This window comes from Lonchura striata, chromosome 13 (genome assembly GCF_050655825.1).
Source record: "Lonchura striata isolate lonStrDom1 chromosome 13, ASM5065582v1, whole genome shotgun sequence".
NCBI classification, from domain to species: Eukaryota; Metazoa; Chordata; class Aves; order Passeriformes; family Estrildidae; genus Lonchura; species Lonchura striata.
In genome coordinates this window covers 16,636,416-16,660,250 of record NC_140715.1, presented here as the reverse complement: position 1 = coordinate 16,660,250, position 23,835 = coordinate 16,636,416, and the positions used below count along the sequence as shown (strand labels likewise).

Below are 23,835 nucleotides of genomic sequence, written 5' to 3'. Positions count from 1 at the left end.
TAACGCACTTTGTTCTTTGAATGAGTAATAAAACCAATATGTTTCTTTAGTGGTAAACTTCGGGGTAACTTCATCTCACATTACTAATGAAGCACTTGGGGAGCTGTGTGTGCACATGTACACATGTGTGTGTGTGTGGTAAATGGGTGCTTTCAGTCGTGGTGCTGGACCTAGGCTGAGCATTCGTATTCCGATAGCGATAGGCAAACCTCCCAGAACAGATGGAGCAGAGTTCAGCACAAAGGTTTAATCCTATCAGGATGATTCCTGTATGGCCATCTGGATAATCCGGTGCACAAATTCAGTGCCTGTTAAAAGTACAACGTAGGCCAAGATTAGCGTCACAGATTTTCCACTAGACTAGTTCAGATTTGACTTTATGATTCTCAGACTCCAGAAAATTGCATTAGAGAGCTTGTGATTTGTGAGAGGAATCAGATGAGGAATAAGAACTCTTAGGGTACTTGAATTTCCCTTGAAGAAACTGGATTGCAGGCACTCCCTGTCCCTGGCAGAACAGCTTTGTGTTTCTGCACGGGTTGTTCTTGTTTCTGAAAGACGATTACTGCGAGCTCTCTGTTGTGGGCAGACTTCCTCAGTTCTGCTGAACAAAGAGACCCAAGCTAAAAATTAGTATTAGTTGGATCTTTTTTTAATCAGGAAAACAAATTCTTTGTTTCCTGTGGAATCCATCTCAGGTGATTTTCTGATTGTTGCCCTGTGTAATATAACAGGAGGGGGTCTTAACTTGAAGGATGTGGGGTTCTGTTTTTTTCTTTGTGATAGTGAAATATGTCATAAAAATGTAGCTGATACTGGTATTTAGTTTGGCAATGAGAATTTAGGTTTAGATTGAACTCTGTTTAATCTAGAATCATTTCTGTATATAACTAACTGAACCTTGCCAGTGTGGCCATAATGCACCAGTGAGTGTTGGAGCATCAAGGCTCAGCCCTGTCGTGCTCTGAATGCTGAGCCTGTTGCACCTTGCAGGATTTTGTATGGTCCTGTGTTCTGACTCTAGGGAGATTTACTATGAGGGATTTACTGTTTTGTTAAAGTACTGATGGAAAGTGAAAATGAGGAAACAGGACCAGGGTTGGTGGTAAAACAAACTAGGAATTTGGAAGTTTTTACCCACCTGCCCTTTTGTTGGTTTGAGGTTCAGAAAGCAGTAAAGCACACAGTTAACATTTAGCAAATATAAAATTCTTCATTGGATCATGAAGGAACAGTCAGTTGAATTAAGTATATTTTGGAGTATGCAAACTATGCAGAGATGTTTGTTTTGTCAAACTTTCAGACCTGATTTATAGTACACAATTTGGGCTTCCATTTGCAAGGTTGCCTCCATCCTCACCCAGAAATTGCATCAGTACAACTATTTTTAAACTTCAGTGCACTTAACCAGATGCAGTCTACTTTCTGGACATGCCTATTTATAAAATAGTCATAGTGACTTAGCTGGTCTCCATAACTTCATATGGGAACTTAATGGTGGAAAGCCATTGAAATTGCAATGGGAAAGGCAGATATTATTTTTTTTCACTGTTTTATTAATAAAATTTGGGAGTACACAGATACAATAATCCCATCCCTGTGTCACACCTCAGTCCCCTACATGGGGTTTATTGCCTTTGGTTTTCACACAGTTTGTGTTCCTCTGCAAGTGACACAATGGGGTGGAGGAAGGGCTGAAGGAATAGAGGTGAAATAATTTGGGGACTCATGGTAAAATATTTATCTCACTTGGGGGTCAAAATATGCTTGTGCATCCCTGGGGGAGCAGAGCAGTCATTGCTTTGGTGTTGAGGTCTGAGCAAACCCATCCCCAGTTGTGAACTGGAGCTGCTGCCAAGATTTGAAAGGCCCTGTGCAATATTCTTGGATGTCTGGTTTTCCTCCTGACCCACTCTGTGCATCCCTGAGCACCTGAGCTGCTCAAGAGCACGGGGAGTGCTGAAGCTGAGGGGCTGGCACTAGTTTAGCAATGTTTGGCCAAAGCCACCTGCAGCAGTTTCTTGATGGCCGACTCAAAATGAAAGCCTTGCAATTCAGAGGCAAAAATAATGAATGAAAAAATTGGAGCTTAAAGCCAGCCCAAAATTTCCTAGGAATAAAAAAATCAGAGTAGCACATCAAAAAAATTGACAATAAAGTTGTTAGGCTTCTTGAAATATATATACTTAGAGAGAATGCAGATATATTTTTCAAGAAGAATAATAAATTTATTGTTTATATATATGTATTAATGTTTGAGCTGAACCTATATATTTAAATTAACATAATTTTAAGTAGGTTTGTAAAATTGCATTTTTCTTGGGGAATTTATTATTTGCCATACAAACATGACAGACCTCTCTTTGGAGGTCAAGTTTTACTGATTTGCAGGGAGATACTAAGGACTCTGACTGTTTTATTAATTTTTTACTGTAGTAAAACAAAAAAATAACTCAAATAAGCAAAGAAATTTGCAGAACTTCCTCTGTGATGTGAAAGGATTTAAGAGAATGAATGAAAATACATTTCTTGCAATCATACAGAGATAACTAAATTATTATTTTATGGAAATGTTGTAAGTAAAATACAGAGCAGATTTTTTTTTTGTAACAGGTCTCTCATTATTCTGGATTGCCTCCTTTTTCCATGCAGTCATTTTTCAGGCACTGATCAACAACTGAGAGCTTTGGAAATCATTAAGGAAAGTGAAACACAGAGGACTCCATGAAATGTAACTTTGCTAGCTGAGGCATCAGCAAGGATAAAAGCGAAACACTGGCTTAAGTATTGATTGTAGGTGGAATATTATCCCAGGTAATTTACATTTTCATTTCCCATTAATGGGAACAGTGCATCCAAAATGTTCAGCACAAAATCACAGCCAAGACCTTTAATTTCACTACTGGAAAAGAGAAACAAATGCAACCTTCCTTTCCTTCCCTTCCCCCAACCTGGAGGGATTGCACGGCGCGTGTATTTTTGGTTCAGTGATTTCACCCAGTGCAGATGTCACGAAGGACCGGGAGGAGGTTGCCATTTTTGGCAGGGTGCTGTAATCTTTAAGGCTTGCATATGCTAAAACCCCCAAATATCGAGGAGCTGGGAAGGGGGGAGCAGAGCATCACATCCTCGTGCCTGTGTCGCACAAAGCTGCAGGAGTTATCTGCTCCAAGGGGAAACCTCTGCTGCCCTGCTTCCTGCACAGCAGCTGCTCATTGTCAGCGGAGAATGGGACACAGAGCCGGCTGAGAGGCAAGAGGAAGGCAGGAAGATCATCACTTCACCCAGATAAGCAGCAAACACATTGTTTAGCTTAAGATTAAGTGAAGATTTAATGCTCCAGTAAAATACATGAAAGCTCTGCCACATTCCCTTTCCCTGAAGTGTCCTTTGGGCTGGTCCTGAGGACTTTTCCCCATCCAGGCTGGTTTCATAAAGTCCAGTCGCTTTCAGCTGCCTGTACTGGATGCCAGTTCCAGCAATGCCCCATGAGCCAGGCTGGAATGGCACAACTGCCTGGGCAGACAGAATTTTTAAGGTTCACCCTTTCAGCATGCTCAGAGTAGTGAGAAGCCTGACAATTCCCACTTCTCAGGAATGAGGATATTATTTAGGGGAAAACAAAACCACCCAAAACCCAAACAATCCCTCTCCCCCTCCCCACCCAACAAAACAGCCAAGATCAACCCCTCAAAAATATTTGGTTTATTCTTTTAAATTGGAAAAAAGTCTCAGAATTAGTGCTGAGGCCAAAGTGTTGGCGCTGCTGTGTTGGCTGTGCTGCTGCTGGTCCTTGTGTGAGGCTGGATGAGCCCTGCCCTGCACAGGGGAGTCCACACGCGTCCCGAGGCTGTTGTGAAATGGGAGCCCCCGTTCTGTATCCACTCCCCAGCTCTTGGGAGCTTTTCACAGGGCCCAACTATCTTAAAAAATCGAGTTCCTTATCCTGCAACTTCTTCAGTGGGGTTTTTAAGCACTTGAGTGGTTTGTCAAATCACAATTTCCATAAGTTACGGTTTTGAGTGCTTAAAACAGATTTGTGTTGGTAGTCTGAAAAGTCAGTAGTTTGGTGAAAGCATTTAATGGGTTTCAGAATCAGACCCATAAACTGTGGGTTAATCTGTGGCTCATTTATTTATTTAGCCTGGAATTAGGTTTTACCCAAGAAAAAAAAAGGAAAATTAAATTAAATTCCAGATATTTTCAGTACTTCCTCTAAGATGAGACATAAATTCCCTGTTCCTCTTAATTCCCAGTTTTAACTGCCTTTATGCAACTCTCCTTGCGTGTCACAATACTCTTAGAGAGAAGAAAAATAAAAGCATGTGCCCTATCATTTAAACTCCTGTTGTGATGCAGCAACTGTTGTCAGAGCCTCATCTATGGAATAATAGAGGATGAAACCACACTTCATGATAAAAACTGCAGGCAAGGTCATTCTTACAGTCACCAGCACAAACTGGATATTAATCACAGAGCAAATACATTTCAGAAGCTAAATAGGAGCAGTCCCAGAGCCCTGCTGATAGCTGTACATCCCACTAATTCACCTCAGTGAACATTTACCTCTAAGCTCAATTAACCCTTATTCCAAGGCCACCCATAAACTTTGTGGTAAATATGTTTTTTTCCCTCCGGCCTCTGTTTTCTATCAGTGGAACAGATCATTTCTGTTGGAGGATAAAAAGCTATCTCTGTTTAGAAATGCAGGTCCCTAATTAAGAGTATGAAACGTCCAGTGTGTGTTTGGGAGGGGCTGGAGTTGGTAGATTTTTGATGCTGTAAATTCAGATGCTCCTGAGGGTGTCTGTTATTTCTTCTGTCATCAGGTGCTGTTTGAGGCAGGTAGAAATGCTCAGGAGGCAGGTGGGTGGTGGAGTGGGAGAGAGGAATTTCCTCCTGCAATTGCCTACACACAAAGTTAGTTGTTAAATGTGTACAAGAAGCTAAGAGGAGACGTTTTTGCTGTTATTTAGTTATTATGATTACTATTATTATTGCTATTATTATTTTACTATTATTATTATTATTGCTATTGTTATTAGTACTGTTATTATTCTCCCTGCCAAGCATTGTTGAGAGGCAAATTGGAAATGTGGTAATTAGGCCCTGACTGGTAGTGTAGTACTTGTGTCCTGAGCCAAAGTTCAACGCCCTGAAATGAAATTTAAACCAATTAATCTGTTAGATTTTTATCGCTTATCCGTGTTTTCTCAGCAATTCCCTCAGCACGTGGCCTTTGATCAACTCTCATACAAAAGCTAAAATGTGTGCCTGCTGCTAGCAAGATGGGGCTGACATTAACATGGCACTCATAAAACAATCAGAGCAGTGAAGCCCTCAAACAGACAGGGCAGAGTAATATTTAATAAAAGCGCACACATAATCTTCAGAATTAGCATTTTGTGCCTTGCAGTACCTTTGGGAGAAGAGCTTTTATTTGTGGAGTGATCATTATTATAACAAAGAAGAGCTACCTAATAATTTCCACTTTAACTCTGCAATATGCCACAAGCGTTTCTGAACCATTATGCTAAACTGTGGCGGGGTAATCATTTTATTGTCACAGTTTGAGGGAAGAAAAATCCCTGTATATCAGTAGCTGGGAAGTGTGGGAACACAGGAACACACTGGCACGCACAGCACACAACAAAAAACTTTTCCTTTTTTAGCTCTCCACGTGCTGGAGTGGGTACCTGCCATCCTTTGTATGGGAGCTGATAAGATTTTAACAATGTGTACTTTGAGAAAAATGAGGATTTCATAGGAATGTTGTTTTCCTTGGAGCCATGAAGGTTTTTGCTCATAAATCCTTAACATTTATTGATAGAGCCCTTAGCTTTGAAGCCAGTGGCAGGATTCCCAATGGCCTCAATAAGTTTGGGATGCAGAGGCTGCCACGGCCACCTCTATCTGTGAGCCTGGCCCGTGGGAGCAGCAGGGTGGGACGTGGCACAGGGGGCTCTGACCTGCCCAGGTATCGTGCAAAGGAGGAGAGCAGCTCACTGAGGCTCACAACCCTTTCAGCAGGTGGAGGACGTGGCCACATCACCTTCAGTGAGGAGCTGCAGAGTCCTGCCGCAGCTGGAGGGGAACGTTTGGTTTTCCCTCAGCCCAGCCCATTGTGTTCTGAGAGAACATGACAGATGTGACACTCACACCAAAGAGTCTGAAAATCCTGTCTGATAGCTGGGCCACCAAACTCTTTGGTTCTTATTGTAGTTGGCTTCCAGTTCTTCATTCAAAAATAACAAGAGAAAAGTTCATATATGTAGGAATGACCAATTATTCTTTTCTTTTCTTTTCTTCTTCCCTGGACTTAAAGGCTGTTCATGTTATCAATCATGTTCACTTCACTGCCTTGATTAGGACTGGTCTAAACTCCTTCACTGTATTTTCTTATTAGTGAAGCTTCAGACTTTGGCTAAAAACTCTTTTTCCACAGAAAAAGCTAAATTTTATGTAACCTTTTTTCTATTTGTTTTAAAAATTTCAGAAATTATGCTTTGGGGATACAGAAGGGCATGAGAAGTGATAATATTTTGAAACAAAGCATTTTGTTTTTCTTGGAGGCATTGAATAGTGTTATAGTTAATTCCAGGTAGAGATTCTGGAACTTGGAATTATGAAAGAAAAAAAAAAAATCTATATTTTGGTTTGTCTTCTGACCAAACCAAAATATAGAAAAATCAAGGCCTCCAGTGAAAAGATTATTCTGCCTAGCTCTGTTTTCCTAGGGTTGCACAGAAGTAAACACCTTCCAGACAGTGCTTTGAAAGTTGCCAAGTGATTAAGAGCAGAAGTATGAAGAGCTGAGGGCCTGAGCTGGCCAGACATTTGTACCAGGGGCATAAATAGAGCTGAGCTCATTGCCTTGCCCCCTCCCAGTGTTACCTGTGGGGATGCTCCAAAGGGACCCAGTTCCATCCTCCCTGCTGCTCCAAGCAAAGGGCCTGGGAAAGGCAAAGTTTTAGACACAGCAGTGTCCTGAATGACACTGGTTATTGCAAATATGTCATTGTATAAACATGGTTTGTGCCCTCAAAAACAGGTAACAGTCTGGATGCCTCCCTCAGCACGTCTTCCTTGGGATGCAGCCCTTCAGGGCCACTTTTCTGGCTGGGCAGCACCTCCTGCAGCCCTTCCAAACTTTACAGACACTTGCATTTTAAAATAGGAGAGGCTGTGTGGCAAAGTTGGGGAGTCCCTCTGGTTTTTGTGACATGGAAAAATAACGCCCTGAAATCTTTTGGGAATGCACAGTGCTCTCACTCCAGCTCAGGCTGGGCCTGCAAAGGGCACCATCCTACCCTGGTGATTAAACCACCAAGTCTTTGTAACTTATTATCCTCAGAGGAGATGTCCTGGGTAATTGCCAGCAGGTTTGATGAGGCACAGATTCAGCGCAATTTCTACATATTTCAATAAAATGCCATGTGACATTGGTCACAGTAAAAATAGGCAGAAAGCAGGTGAGAGTGTCCCAGTGAAGAACTCACAGCCCCAGCTCAGCACAGAGCCCTGAGTGAGTCTGCCTCAGTCCCCCTGGCTCCCATGGATGGGACTTGGCAGGTGTTTGATATGAAGCAAAGACATTTATAAAATACTGGAATCAAATACATTAATCAGCACAGACAGGGCAGCAACCTGAAATTCTGACTGCAATGTAGGGAGCACAAAGAGCATCCCAACATAAATAGCAAGGACTTTTTTGTGGGTCCTGTAACTGCACAAGAGTATCTTGCGTTCATTTTAAAGATTACTTGAATCTATAATTTTCAATTGTAGAGTCATTTATGTTGGAAAAATCTCTAAGATTGAGTCCAGCTCTAAATCCAGCACTGCCAAGCCCACCACTAAACCATGTCCCCAAGTGCAACATCTACATGGTTTTTAAATACCTCCAGGGAGGGTGACTTCCCTGGGCAGCCTCTTCCAGTGCTTGACAACCCTTTCAGCAAAGCCTGCATGTGTTTTCTGTTAATGGCTTATGGTCTCAAATAGTTTTTATTCACTGGTATTTAGGCAAAAAAATGTTGCCTGTTGTCTTTAAGAAAAGTAGCTTATTCTCTGACACATGGGAAACTGATTATCTCTGGGTTTTATTGTGGGGGGTATGTGTCCACAATCAACTGGGAATACTGGAAAGGGTGTAATTTGGAAGTGATTTTAATTTTTATTTATGAAAAGTTTGATACTGTGAAAGGGCTAGATGGCATTGTGAAAAGCTGTTTTCACTGTAGATCTATTACTGTGAGCTTGGCTGAAGGGAAAGCATTTACTTTTGGACATCTCAGTGTTTCTTATGCACAGTTTTAGGCAAGTAATTTGAATCCAAATTAAACATATTGAAGTTACTTCTGTGCGCGCTACGTTTTCGTGACGGTAATGTCAGGATGTTTCTTTTGTTAGCTCATGTAAAAGTTAATGGCTGTACTCTGCCAAGTTTGGAGTAGGGTAATGATTTTTTTCTGCCTGTTTGTGTTTTTCCCTGGAGCTGGCATCCCCATCAGCTTAAGTAGTGGAAAACTTTGTTCCTGACACTTGCAACCTTTTGTAGGTAGGGCTGGGGTCTGTTTGCTCCCCATCTGTGCCTGCCACCACCAGTGGTGTGAGGCTGGGGCAGTGCTCACAGAAACACTGCTCAGGGTGACTCAACTGCTCCCTTTCCAGCTCCCTCCTGCTTCCCAGCTCCCCACCCACCCACCCTGCCCAGGGTTTGAGGGAAGGAGCTTCCCAGCAGCCACACTGGCTCTTGCAATCAGCTCCAACCAACCAGAACTTCACTGAGGAATCATAAAGATGCATGGGGTCTCTTTAGCGCTCTATGTCTGGAGCATTTTGAATTAGGCTTCTGTGAATGAATTAATGTCCTGTCTTTATAATTAGAAGAATTTAGGACTGAGGCTGTGCCTCATTAAGTAACTCACTACACTGCCAGGCTGAGTAACTCATGAGGGCAAGGGTTTTATCCTGGGTGGTGCTAACACACAATGGCTTTAATATCCCCATCTTCCTACTAAGTCCTTACCTGAGGAAGTGCCTGAGTGCTCTTCCCTTAGTACATCATCAAATGATCAAAATTACAAATGAAATTAACAGCTCAATCAGCCTTTCAATCAAGTAGTAATTCGCAGCCAAATGCCACCAACCCTAAAACTGGGCAGTGGCAGCTGTTCCTGAGTTTGCAGTGCAGCCTCTTCCCTCTGGCTTCACATCTGCAGGAAAGAATCATTCATTCCAACACTGAGCTTGGCTGGTGGAGTTATGCTGCTCCTTGAACCTGTTTTCCATGAGTAATGAAATTGTTGAGGTACCTGCTTTACTTAAAGTGTTATCTAATGTTACCAATGCCATATTCTCACCTCATGCAAGGAAAAGTTGGTAGCATCTTGGGTGAAGTTGCTCCTTTCCATCAACCTGTGTGACCACCCTTGAGACTCCACAGTAGAGAGTTACCCAGGGCTTTCTGCCTATTTTTACAGTAATGTTATTTCTATTGCTTCAGCACTGTTAAATTCCAAGGCGTCCCTGTGCTGCAGAGGAGGAGAATCAATATGTGAATGTTTATACTGCCCCAGCCCACCAATATTTGAGCTGCTTCTGCTTACAAAGTCTTAAATCAGAAGCTCTTAGCCCGAGATTTGAGCAGCACTTGAGTTTTCAACATCCTCTCAGAGGCTCTGAGTAGATACCATGCCAAGAAAGTGGCTGTGAGAATCCATGGATATGGCAAAATGTGTTGCACACACATCTTGTTTATCCTGTAGATGCAATACACCTGGAATGACTGGATGGCAGCTGTGGCTTTGGTTCTGAGGTGTTGTTTTTTTTTTTTTTTTGGTAGTAGCCAAAGCATTAATCAGAGCAGGATGGTTTAATACTGAATAACCTGGATCTTCTTGCAGAACAGTTAGAGAAATGCTGAGGGTTACACCCTTTTTTATTTTGCCAATATTTTCCATAATATTTATGGGAGTTTCCTTGGTGAGTTTGGGTTCTGATGGATAATAAAGCAAGCTTACTGGAGATTGTTTTATTAACTTAGGTCTTGTGCATTTCATATACAATAAAAAAAGGGATGTGTCCTGATTTCCAATTGGTCTCTGCCCATCATGCTGTGATTTTTTTTTGTTAATATAGGATTAAAAATTATTTTTTCAATGCAGATAATAAAACCAAACAGAAATTAATTAAGGAAAAAAATGCTTCCAAAGACAGAGTTTGAGGTCATGCATATGTACTATAAAGAACATGATTGCTGAAATCTTTGTGTTAGTAAGGGGGGGGGGAAATGAAAGCTCCTTTTATTTTATTTTTCTCACGTCTTCTATCATTAAAATCCAGTTCTAACAGCAGAATACTTCTCTTTTTCATGTGTGTTGAAAAGCAGCTACACCATGTATCAAAGCCATCAGTCCAAGTGAAGGATGGACTACAGGAGGTGCCACTGTCATCATCATAGGAGACAATTTCTTTGATGGGTTACAGGTCATATTCGGCACCATGCTGGTTTGGAGTGAGGTAGGTGTTGTCTCATAGCTAATGTCTCACAGCTTTGTCTCTTGTAGCCAGCCTGTCCTTTCTCTGGGCCACATGCTAAATCAGCAACAAATGTCGACACACAAATCTTTGCCTCGCTCAGTTTTATGAAAATAATTAATCAAATTTATCTGTGGTGGGAACCCATTATAGCCAGGGGGATTTGGATCTTCTGGTGCTGGCTGAGAATTTAGCTCAGTGGCTTTTATTCTGAGGAAAGGGGAGGATAAAGGCCTGTGTGAATAATTCTGTGTTTAGCACTACAATAGCTAAGGGCCCACAGGAAACAAACGTTTAGGTGATCCCACTTTTCAGGGAAACTGGTTGCTGGTAGCTGCAGCTCAGTAAGGTGAAGATTGCAGAATTCAGCACCCCTGAACAGCATATCCCTAAAGCCTGGATACTTGGTGTAAATATCATTTTCATAGCAGCAAACAAATGCACCACAGTGGACTCCTCATACCTAGCAGGGGACTCTGCAGTTTCACAGGAGCCCTTTCCTTGTTTCTTATCCATTTTTTTCCCTGTTGTTATTCTTCCCAGCTCCTTAAATCCTGTCTTTTCCCAGCACATAATTAATTGTGTAGCCTACATTCCCCCAAAACCGGTGGAAAGTTAAAACCCAGGCAGCATCAGCCCAGTGGCCATGGCCAGGGTTGTAGAAACCATGGCAGAGTTCCCCCACTGGCACAAGGAGACAGCTCCAAGGAAAGGTTTATATTTTGAACTTAGGGCTTTCCAAAAGCCTTTTTAAGGTTTAATAAGAAATAGTAATTTTCATTATTTTAATACTGAAAAAAAATGCAGCCTCCTTGAAATATCTCTGCAACACTTCCCAATGGTGAGAAGATCTTCTCATGCTTTACCTTCCATCCTGTAAATCTTAAATCAACACCATAGATTAATTTATATCCAGCACATTCCCCCTACTGATTCCATTGCACATATGGCAGTGTTTTTTCCATGTGAAGAGTATTCTCTAATGTCCTTCACTATTCTCTCTCTGTCTCTCATCCTTCCACTTGAGGACAAGTGTGGATGAAAGGGCATTCCAGAAAAGGAGAGACAGTAAATGAGCCCTATTCTGAAGCCCTTATGTGATCATGAAAGTGCCCCCTGGGCCCAGTGTAAGCATTCTGTGTGTTAATATTGAAGCCATTATGGCTGCAGACATTTCACAGGGAAAGGTGAAGGGGCTGGGAGGAAACTGCTCCGATTCTGGCGCTGCAGAATTGGATCTTTCATTATAAATCTTGATTCTATTTATTAGTGGAAGCCATTAATTGTCAGTTTCTAATCTCAGGAGATTAATGCTGGTCAAAACATTGTTGCTGATGGTTGCAAGGCCTTGTCATGGAATTAATAATGTTAGAGGGGGTCCGGACCGAGGCCAGTCTGTTGTCTGGGAATGCTGCAATGGCCTGCAACTCTTTCACTGCCTCTCTCTTGCAAAACTGCTTCTCATTTCATAACCTATGAGAGCAGTCAAAAATCATATAGGAGTAAAGAACATTCTTTCTAAAAGAAGCAAACAAACATGGTAAACAAGTGCAGAAATGCATGAGTGATCCCTAAATAATAGTGGTCTATAAATAATTCAAATTACACATACAAGCCACCTATGAAGTACAAAATAAGTTCTTTCATTTGCCTTCCCATTTCTAAAAATGTCTAAGGAATTTTCAGTACCCAAGAAGAATATTTTTGTTTTACTTTAATAGAGTATAAAATTGAACTGTCAAGCCTCTGAAACTGAGTCCATTACAAAACTGGAGCAGGCTCATCCTGAGTTGCCATTAAGGCCCAGTTATGAGCAAACTTGGCCAGGTTATTTTGTCATTGAATTCTGGACAAATTTTAAAGTTCATCCTGTTGTTTCATAGATCCAAACAAAATATAATTTTAACTGGGCTTCAGAAAATCCCAAACAAAACCAGATAGAGACTAAAGAAAAATAAAGAGTCTTAAAGAACATTTTCATGTGGATTTTTCCAGCTTCAGTTTCAGTGATAATTGCAGGTGGTTTGGAGGATGAAGTCTAATATTGAAATTAAGCATCATTTTGCTACAGACTTTGCATGGGACCTTGGGCAAATCGTATAATCTACTTAAAGTTCAATTCCCTTTCTCTAAAACAGTAATAAGATTAGTCACCTTCTTTGGAGAGGTGCTGTGAAGGTAATTATTGTAAAGGTCCTATATTACTCAGACTTTATTATAGCAAAATCCATGTAAATACCTGAGCTGCATGGATATTTAAAATATAACTCCTACCCTAATTCAGAAGTAAAGTTAAGAGTCAAAATAACCCAAACAACTTCCTTTTAAGAGTGAATTTGTTGCTGTCAAGCAGCATGTTATAAATAATTTGAAATGCAAATAATATATTTTTAATTTATTTTACATGCATTCAAGTTTTGTAATTGAAATATTTATATGCTTGAAATGGAGTTGACTGTGTTAAAAAAGGAGGTCTAGCATGGTTTCTGAAACACATATTTATTATTTAAACATATATTTTGGCTGTAAACACTCTAACATAATTGCAACCTTTCTCAGCCAGGGAGAACTAAATAAAAACTTAATTTGTCACATTAATTTTGAGCAGAAATGCAGATACCCTAAGCCAGTAGGTTCAATTAATCCTTACCTCCCATATTACTTTAGAAAAATGACTTTAAAAGCCCCTGGTATTTTTAGAATACAGCAGAATGGGCCGTCTGATGCCTTTTTTTGTTTCCAGGGGACTTTCGTACCGCCAAACAAACAGCGCTGCTCTATGGTGTGCACATGCTGGCTGTGCTCAGCGCCTCCCAGCAAACATTCTGTGTGCCAGACAGCCCCGCTGCCTGTCTGCAGTGCACACAACACAGAGCTGGAATTTGGGGCGTTTCCCCCAGGCTCTGGGTCCCTGTGTGGTCACAAATATTCCAAAGTGGTGCTGCTGATAAGAACATGTCCTTGTTTCTCTCTCCTGTTGGGGTGCTCAGACTCTGAGAGTCGACTTGCAGGGCAAATACATGATTGTGAAGACAAAATTAGTGTCTTATAAATATTCCACAATATTTGCTTAAAATGAACTATTTCTTCAAACATTTTCCTGCCAAGAACATTCCTGCAGCTGTACAGAGTCAGCTGGAAACAACTTCTTTTTCTTTTATATTAAGAAAAGATGAAACACTGAAACATCTATTTTTATTTTTTTTTTTTACATTTGTACAGTGCAAAAACAGAGGATGATTTTTTTGGTTTGGTGGCTTTTTTGTGTATTTTTTTTTTTTTTTTACTGCTGCTGAATCAAATTCAGTTTGTTATTTTGCTTTTTATGTTTGTTATTGATTTTGGAAGTCTCTGGCTTTTAGTGCTTATTTTGGAGCTCTGACTCATTTTTAAAAAATGAGTAGGCACACTCTTTTTGCAAACCAAGGCTTATTAAGCAGCATCTGGATGCCCAGAATTGAGGCATGCAAAGTCATTGGTTGTTTTTTAAAATGTAGGTACCCTAAGGGTTCTGTTCTTACTGAAAGCTGTCATTACCTTCAGTTGGTGGGATTTTTCTTCATTCCTGTTCTAATGGTCCTCTTCACACAGAGTCAAAGTCAAATTTATGACTGATTGTCACCATTTCCCTAACCACAAACCAGAGCTCAAGCATGCAAAAATAAACTAGTGACTCAGATTAATGACATCTCCTTATAAAATGTCACTTTTAAAAAAAGAAAGTAACCTGGCACTCTGAAGAGTGTGAAATGATGCTGTATCACACAAGAATGCCTAGAATATATTAGCAAACCACAGAAAGAGGCTTGTTGTACACACTCAGTCCAAATGTGTTTTGGATGTTGAAGGCCAGGCACCACCCACCATTCAAAAGATCCCTAACTCAGGTTTTAGTGCAACCCACTGCATGTCCCAGCTGACATGTAAGAATTTATACCAAACAGCAAATGCAGTTACTAAGTATCAGGCCAAATCACTTGAAAATCCCTTGGGATAAAGGTCCAGTTACTTATTTTACATCCAGCTCCATTTCTTAATTTGCTAAATGCTGAAATGGAAGAGGAAGATGGATTTGAGAATTTTGTCTGCTGGGTTCCTGTTCAAATCACAGATTAATGCCTTGCTCAAGATTTACATTTAAAAAATAAATTCAGAAAGGGGCATAACTCATATTTAGGGATTCTTGGTTGTTTCCATGCTGTTCTTTTGGTGTCTGTTCATCCACCAAGAGTTTCCAGCTGAGCTGAGGATGCACAACTGGCCCTGCTGGGTCACACGGGGAGCTCATCTACCTCAGAGTCTTGTGGTTGTCACTGGGCAAGGACAGATGCTGAAAAACAACAGGGTGGACATGTCACGATGCTTCCCCAAGACTCTTTATCAGTCTCCAGCTCTTTGGGGCTCAGAGGCATCCAGAAGTGTTGTCTTTACTTTTAATATCCCTGGATGGTAATAGCTCACCTCTTCCAGATGTTTTGCATGTAAATACGAGGCAGATTGTGCCCTGAAGAAGGAACAGTCTATGTCAGGGTGAAGGGAGAAAAGGTGGAGTAGGTTCCCAACATCAGGCCCCAGGCTGACAGTGTACAGAGGAAAACATCCCATAATCCTGGAGTTATGGAAGGCAGGGGCAGATCTGCTTTTGCTGTGGATGGGCTTGGACTGCCCAGAGCTGTACAGCACCAACTGGGTCACTTGGATTACAAACCAGAGTCAGGACAATTTGGAGAGATGCTCCCAGTCCACAGCAGATCCTGGCAGTGCTGTGGAACTTGAATTTGAGATTCAAGGTGGGAGATTTCAATGTGCAAAGGAACATTTTTTGTCCCTTAAAGCAAATCTCCTGCTATGACAGCAATCTCAGGAGCTCCTCGTGTGTAACCAAGCTGTCCAGTTCCCTCTGTGTGCAGGAGACATGAAGGCTGACCCAGAACAAAGACCCAGCACTGAATCCCTGCCAGTGGTCACTGACAGATGTGATGGAGAAAAAGCAAAAGGAAGAGGCACATGTTTGCTCCTGGTATACCTCCCAAATTTTAGTTGTAGGGAAAGGAGGAATAAAATACATCCTGAGTGTCCTAAACCATAGGACTTCAGACATAATGTTCACCCTTTGGGAATGTGTGGGCGACATTATTGTATATTTGTGGTTTTAAACACAGTTAAACTTATTTACTTCAGAGCACAAAGGAAAACCAAACTGTTTGTGGAGAACAAACCAGGAAACTTGCTTAACTCTCCCCAGCTCTCTGTAACAATGGACCATAAATAGGTCAGACGTTTCTTGGGAACCAGGGAAGATGAGTATTGGAAAATGCCACAAATTATGTTTAAAGAACATTAAAGTGGTGACAGACCAGTAAATGCTGGGAAATTCAAAGATACAACCAGAAGCTGCCTGTATAGCTCATGCCAGAATGGGGGTGAGGGATGCAAGACTCATGCTGATGTAGTAAGATGAGCGTGTTAACCTTTACTACTAAAATCCTTGGCTGTTTTTACAAATATTTTTTCCCAAAAATGCCATAAATTATTCTCCATCTTGCCAGTTCACCCAGTTAACCAGAACCACTCGAGGATGGGATTTATCTCAGTTATATTTGGCTGCTTACAGTTGAACAAATAGTCTAAGCTTGTCCTGTTTGTTCAGTGGGGAAGGGTTGAAGCTTCCAGGGAGAGGCTCACCCCAACGTGAGAGGTGTCTGAAGCACTGGAAATCAATTGCTGCTTGGCACTGCCTTCTGCCTCTGCTGGCTTTTTAGGGCATGGAGAGAATTGGCCTGGACTTTTAGGCTTTGGTCAGCTCAACTGTAAGACAACACAGTTTAAGTGAAAGCATTCCTTGGAAGTTTGGGGTTTGGTTTTGGGTTTTGTTTTAATTTTTAGGTTTTTTCCCAAATTGATAGAGTGAGCAATTTAGGAAAAAAAGGCAGGTTTCTTTTAAAAGTAAGTGAGTTTCTAAACCACATGATTCCAAAGCAGAGCCTGAAAACATTCTTTTGGAGCTCCCAAACAAGAAGACATCAACCCCTACATGATAATTTCTAAAATGACATGTGGCTTCTGACTTCTGTGGATCTGAATAACTTTTGGAGCATTTGATGCTGGTAGTTTTGGTTTTAACATTCAACTTGATTTAATATTAATTTTCTTATTTTAAATATGGAGAGCTCCCTACTGTGTGTGCCATTTCCCTCTGTAGCACAGATGGCTCTCAGACAGATCTTACTCTCCTTCTGTGCTCTTTTTTAGTCCCGTGCCCTAAACAAAGAACTGGATCAAAGTCTGGATTTTTTTTTTTTTCGGTGGGGCCTTACGACAATGCTGAAACATTTGGTTCTTAGTAAAAATAAGAACAAAATAAGCTTTTTATTTAAAAAAAAACTATTGAAGTTTATTCCTTAATCCAGGACATGATTCGACCAAGAGCATAGAGCAGTTGACTGCATGGGGTGTTCACAATTTGCTCATAACCTGTCAAGCCAGGTCTTGGTTTTATTTGCCTCTCTAGAGGTGCATTAATGTGCCACAGGCAGAGAAGGATTATCCATGTGCCAGAGCTGTATCTTGGTTTTTGGACACAATCATGTCATCTTTTCTCTGGACCTCTTTTTTCTTTTTACTGTTTTTTTTTGTTTGTTTGTTTGTTTGTTTGTTTTTTTTCTGAGGGAGCACATTGAGTGAGAAGAGGACGTTTTGGTGATGGGGAAGACAATGCTGTAGTTTCTGAGAGCAGCAGAGATTTGAGTTAATCTTGCTCTGAATTAGTGAACTCCTAGATAGCTCTGCTACTCATTTCATGGACCACATTTTAAATCCAGTCCAGAATCCTGAAAAAGCAAAAATTGTCTAGAGCCTGGAAAGTGCAGCGCTGACCCACCCCAACCTTTGTGCCAAGAGGATCAGAATCCCCTGCCCCAATAAAGTCAGGTTTATCTACTTATTTCTGTGTAAATCTACACCTGAAGAAGCCCTCTCATTGCAGTGAGGCAGACTGGAGGTGATGGTTAGATGCTTTTCTTTGGTACATCATTTTTGAGTGCTCTCATAATTTTGAAGGAAAGATCCAGCATCCTTTAGAAGCCAAGATTTGCGTTTCTACAGGAATCAGTTACACCTCCACAGAATGAACAGAAAATTAAAACAGCAGCACAAGGTGTTTTTCTAGTCTACAGATGTCATCTGGGAGCTGGAGTTTTTAAAACCTTGGACTGGTGCTGTGCCATGTTCACACGTGTAATTCTGTGTCATTTATGAATCTGATTTGTTGGACACTGTCATGATCCCAGAATTCATCTGAGCAAACGTGGGTGTCCTGCTGGAGTAGGCTGGAGTTATTGCATTAAACCAGGGCTGATGCTTGTACTAGGAAGCAATTGCCTGCCATGTATGAAAACAGGAATAATGCTGTTACGAGAAAGCTTGTAAATATTGTGGTCACTGGCTTTTGTGTGGGTTACATCGAGATTGTATTCAAACACTGACAGGTTAATTACATGTTTTAAAGCTTATTTACTGTGATCTGAGAGGAAAGTGTTATTAAAGAGGTGTTCAGCATCTAACAGTGCTTGTTTTCTCTTTCTTCTCTCTTCCCAATGTTTTCTCTAGCTGATTACTCCACATGCCATCCGTGTACAGACGCCTCCCCGACATATCCCAGGGGTTGTAGAAGTCACATTGTCCTACAAGTCTAAGCAGTTTTGCAAGGGAACGCCTGGAAGATTCATTTACACAGGTATGGATGCTTTGAACGTAAGGGGGGAAAATGGGGCAGGCAATATATCACCCTTGCTAGGGCTTCTGCTTTCATCATTAAAACCTGTGCTGCATCTTATTGTTTTTGCTGAGGACATCACTGAAGGCACCAGTTTGAGGCTGGAGTCAGGGGGAGGTTGGAGAACTGGGGGACTGTAGGGATGAATCTGAAATCCCAGTGTGGGATTTTTGTTTGCTTGTTTGTCCTCTCAATGGGACATCTCTTTACCCAGGAGGGGAGAGGAAGGAGGGAAGCAGATACTCCAGTACTTAAACAAACAGAGGAAGAGTGCAAGCACAAGGAGCTAGACACATCCTTCTCCTGTCTTGAGAAGGATCCTGCTAAACATCTCCATCTCATGTTGTCCAGCAGGTGTTGCAAGGGTTCAAAGCCTGTTTGCCAGCCCATCTCACCATAGCTCACTTGTCTCTGGCTTACAGGGATCTCAAGTAGCTCTCAGCCCAGTCAGTTTTGCAGACACAGCAACTTGCACTGTGCTTTGGGGTGGTTTCCCACACTGGAGACCACTAACTTGAGTAATTTGGCATCAAAAAATCTAACAAAAAAACCCAAAACAGTCTGGAACATTGCAGGTGCTGTCAGTGTCAAGCCACTGTCAGTAGTTATAAGAATGGCCTGGAAAATAAATCAAATAGCAGCCTAACTTTTTAAAAGGATGTGTGTCATTGATTCCTCTGAAGGTGTGTGCTACAGGAATTAACAGGTTTGCCCTGGTTTTGATGTGCTTTTAATGCACTTGTTGTTCACATCTACAGACAGGATTATGCTGGAACTATTTGCCTGAACTGTGGTTCAGCACAACCCTGTACAATTCATTTCCTCGCCCTCAATGCCACTGGAACTTTAGGATATACCATAAATACTTGTGACTAAGGCATCCTGAGTTCCACATGCATTACTCCAACTCTCAGTGTACACACAGGGACTCGAGGCAGAGGAGAGAATTCTGTGCTCCAGCTGGGCAGGAAAATTATTCAAATTTTGTTAACACTAAACTAAGCAAGGTGAACAAAGGTGCCTTATAATTCTTTCTTGTCTTTTTCAAATACCCTCCCCCAGATGAGATTATGCCTTGTGTTTCTTTAAACTGGCTCTTAAAATACTCACATATTGCCCTGCTGGCTGAGGAGCAGGCACTTGTGGAAGCTGTGTGTTTATTTGTGAGCATTTTGATTTCAGCAATATGTGGGAAACCCATATAATGGACAATAACATACCATATCAAAAAGATTTTGAATGTGTTGGCACAAAAGGAAAAGCAAAGGTCAAATTGATGCCTTGTGCAAATTGATGGTGTGAACCATGACAGGAGGATGTTGCCCAGAGCTTTGGACTGTTTGAGATGAATCCTTTTCCTCCTCTCTTTTTTGCAGGAAGTTGTGCTGTCCTGCCTCTTGTCACCCCACTGGGGTGGCTGCCCCTGGGGCTTCTGAAATGGCAGGTGTGGATATGGAAGGGAAAAAAGGGGGGAATCTGCTCCCCTTAACTTTGCAAAGAAATTTATGATGACTTCATTAAATGTAAAAATGGCCTGAACCCATTTTGGGGTTGCTTTTCAGATATCATTAATTAGCTTTCCAGTAAAAAGGAGGGCAGCAGTTTAGCTTGTCTGCCCAGAAGCAGATGGCTGAATGTGGAAATAAAGTGTCCCAGTAGGGAGAGTGTTTCCATGTATGCATTTTCTGGTTGGTGTTTAAAACACAATCTTTTTCATCCAGTAAATGGAAGTTATGAAATACTGAACAATGATAAAATCAAAGGTGATCCAGTCCATGGACAATTCTCTCATGCAGTTACTTACAGAGTTACAATGGATACAGAAAAGGTGTTGTGACTGAAATCCTACCTCACACAATTTGCATTTTCCTTTTAGAACCTGCCTGAATGTAAATGTAGCTTTTTAAAAAGGACTAAATGAAACTAAAATAAAAACAATTAATGCATCCTGACCTTCAGAAGTGCCTTCCAGCCCTTTAAACAAAATGCAGGTTCAGTACATGCCTGCCGATTAGTTTTAGTTAATTGAAAATTATAGGATTGACCCAAGAGGAAAATTTTGTTTGCACTCCAATCACTTTTACAAATTAAGGAAAATTACCACAATTTTGTTTAGCTAAGGTTTCACACTGAGTTCACGAAATTAGCTCAGCCATCCCAACAAAGTCAGCACTTTGTTAGTGAGCACTAGAAAAAACCTAATAGTCTATGGTGTGTACAAACGAAGCATAGAAAAAGCTATGATGCTTTAGAGAACTAGGCCAAGTGGTTTTAATTAGGATTATTGGTTCATTGTAAGTTTTGAAGAACAATCAAACTAGCAGATTAGCTGTTTCTTTTAAAGCTAGAATTTCTTGCCATTCATTTTTCCCATGGGAACTTGATTTAACTCCCACATAGCACTATTTTTTTTTTTTTCTTTTTTTTTTTTTTTTTTTAACAAGGCCTGCAGGAAGTGGACCAATTGGAAGTTGGGATACAGTAACATTCCCCAGCATCACTCCAGTCGATGGGAGTTTTTCACAATGTTCTTCAGTGAACTCAGTGTTCTGGAACATATTACAAAACCACAGAGGCCAAATGTTTTCTCAGAGGAGTTTGGCCTCTGTTTTTGGCCGAAAACATTTCAGCATCACTTGCTGCTTATTTACCCTGCTATTAAGAACAAGAAAAGGGGAGAGCAGAAAAAGCAAGGGGGGGAGAAGCAAAAGAGAGTGTGTGAGAGAGGGAGAACAAGACCTGAGGTTTGTGGGCGGTGCAGGAGTTGATCAAGCGTAGTTTCCTTTCTGGTGAGAATGTCCCTGCTCGTTAATGGTCCCATTTTGTGGTCAGGTCTCATTTAGAAGAAATTATTTTTAATCAGTGTTCAACAAAATATCCCCTCAAGCCACCTGGCTGTAAACTGTTTTTTTCTTACTGTTAAGTAGTTAAGTTCTCAGAAGAAAATACCCAGTGACCCATTAATTTTAGCCTTTTTTTCCTCTTTAACTGCAAATAACTTAGTAACATGATCTCTAAGTAGTCCATGTGCCATCTAGGAATGAAGGTCACATATATACAGGGAAATCCTGGCTTTTGTGAGTATTTCTGAAAGAAATAAACCAGTGTCAACCCTGTCCTTACAAGAAAACATAAGTTTTTTATTTTCCATCTGCAGAGCAAGCCATTGGCATGCACTTGAGAGCAATTATTTCTTAGATTTTAAGCTTTGACATTCCTGAGAGAATGTGATTTGAAATACAGAAGTCTGAACACACCTTGAATGTGTGTTCACTTTGGAATAATATTAAAAATCCATGTTACACATAGAAATACCCAGAGATGCTGTGGCACTGCTCATCTCTAAGTCTCTTCTGGCACTGGAGAGCACTGAATGAATTGAATTCAGCTTTGTGTCACAACTTGGGAGTCAAGTGTGTGTCACTACCATTATTTTAGAACTGGAGAAACTGAGATAAAGGAAGAGATTAGAGGCACAAATCCATAGGTAGTTTGGGAAGGCAACTAAGGACATATATGGTCGACTTAAATAAGAAATGAGAGTTGGCACAAATTTGTGATACCCAGACAGGCCTTTGAGATTTTGTTTGGGTTTAATTAAAAAAAAAAAAAAAATAGATGCACCATGGACAGCATGAATTTCACAGATGACTTTTGCAGTGGTACTAAGCTGCAAGATTTGAGTGGGGCTGCATGACCGTAATTGAGATGAGAATTTATCTCACTGCATATTGGAAAGGACATATGGAGGGCCCATAAAAATGCATTATGCTGTGTCTTCTACCACCTGCTCAGTTTAAGATTTTGTGCTTTTTTTTTGTCCCAAAACAGAGCAAACGACTTCATAGGGGCCAGAAGTACAGAGCTGTGTCACTGAGGTTGTGTGCAACGCGGGTTAATTCAGATTCTTGGCTGAGCAGTACCCCAAATACTGCTCCTCCTTTTGGAAATAGGTTACATGCTTGGATAGAGGTTGGAATTTAGGGACCATTTGAATTTGCATTAGGCTTCCAGGGAGGCTGTGGGCTGAACCCTTTGTGTGCTGACCAAGTCCCCCACGGGCCATTTGGTGTTTGCTGTGGGCTCTGGGGTGGGATGTGTCTCTTGAAGTGCTGCAAATGGGAATGGTGGATGGGGGATGAGTGTAGGGCTGGGAATAACCCCGTGCTGAGCTCTGATCCTGCAGGATAACTGTGGCACAGGCTGAGCAGGACAGGGTGCACACTGCCAGCAGTGACCGGTGTTTGTGCTGCGCTGTGTGTGCAGAGATGTGGAAATCCTGGTGCTGTGGAGGTCAGGATATTCACAGAATTTCTGGGAAACTGCGTCTGTCTCTGAAATGTCACAGGGCTTCTCAGGAAGCTTTCCACTCCTCTATTTGCTACAAAGAAGAAATGGTCTCGTGGAAATTTTTTCCAAAAATATTTGAGTCCATGAACTAAAAGGGAAGGGCCTTGCAGATCATAGATGATTTGGGTAACATTTCCAAAAGGCTCTGTTTTAGGTGCTTTAATTTTTAGATTTTTATTGTTAGATGGTTGTATTTTCAGAAGCAAAGAAATAGTTGTCTTCTGAGAACCATTCTCCTTTCCTTTTTTTTGAAGTCAAATACCTTCAAGAGTAAGAGACCAAAAACTACCTGTTACCATCTAAAACTTGAGTCCATGGTCCTGGAAGCACAGGTTGGAGTCACGTACAGAGATCTGGTCAGAACTGGAACTGTTTAAAAGCTGATCTTGAGTCCCTTCAGATTCCAACCTGGTAAATTTCAGTGATTTCCTTTGCTAGGAAAATTTTCTCTTTTCAAGGAAGCACCAATAACTAAGTTCAAAAAGTACATAATCAATGAAACAAGCAGTTTTCAGCATGGAGAGTCCTGGAGTTTGTAGACTAAAGAAAAGAACATTAAGGAAAAAAAAAAAAAAAAAGAAGAAGGAAAAAGAAGTGGTGATAGGAGACAGACTGGCTGTCAAGAAGTTCCTGCAGCCCCACTGGAGCTTTTCTTGATCCTTTCAGACTGGAGTTTGACCCTTACACCAGCTAACCTTGGCCATAGTTGTGTGGCTGTTGGTTCCTGGGAAATGTTAAAACCTAGTGGCAGTTATTCTCAAAATCAGTAATCCACAACCTCATTAGTTTTACAATGCCTCATTCATGCGTGTTTATTATTAAATCATGAGCACTTAAATAACTGATTAGTATAAATCAGGAGAGAAGGCCACCATCAACAAAACAATAAAAATAAGAGGAAAGATCCAGCACGTCTGGTGCTGTCTCAGGTTTTATCCTGATGTGTTTATAAAATTCTTCAATCTCAAAGATATGAGGATCATTAAGCTGAAATGAAATATAGAACACATCACTTCTCCAGAAGAGTGGCCAGCTATGAGATCTGGTAGCTAGCAAATGAATGCCATTTGTTTTTAACAGCAGTTTTTATCTGCCTTTCACTTGTAAATATTAATAGTGGTGGCAGAATAAAAAGTATCAGATGTCCTGAAGTTAAATAGTCAGAAAGT

General features: G+C 41.0%; 1 protein-coding gene across 12 annotated transcripts in view; it reads left to right on the top strand.

The window, feature by feature from the left end:
* The window catches only part of EBF1 (EBF transcription factor 1), a 268,796-nt gene that overhangs the window by 189,476 nt on the left and 55,485 nt on the right, over positions 1-23,835 (top strand). For 8 of the 12 annotated variants that reach the window (XR_014958333.1, XM_021530735.3, XM_021530733.3 and 5 more), the window contains 2 exons: positions 10,391-10,524; positions 18,151-18,277. Coding sequence is in view for 11 of the 12 variants with exons in the window: in XM_021530735.3 (XP_021386410.1) it covers positions 10,391-10,524; positions 18,151-18,277 (261 nt within the window). In the remaining variant the exon portion in view is untranslated. The remainder of the gene's footprint in view (positions 1-10,390; positions 10,525-18,150; positions 18,278-23,835) is intronic. The other 4 variants (XM_021530736.3, XM_021530734.3, XM_021530728.4 and 1 more) reach the window with 1 other exon arrangement.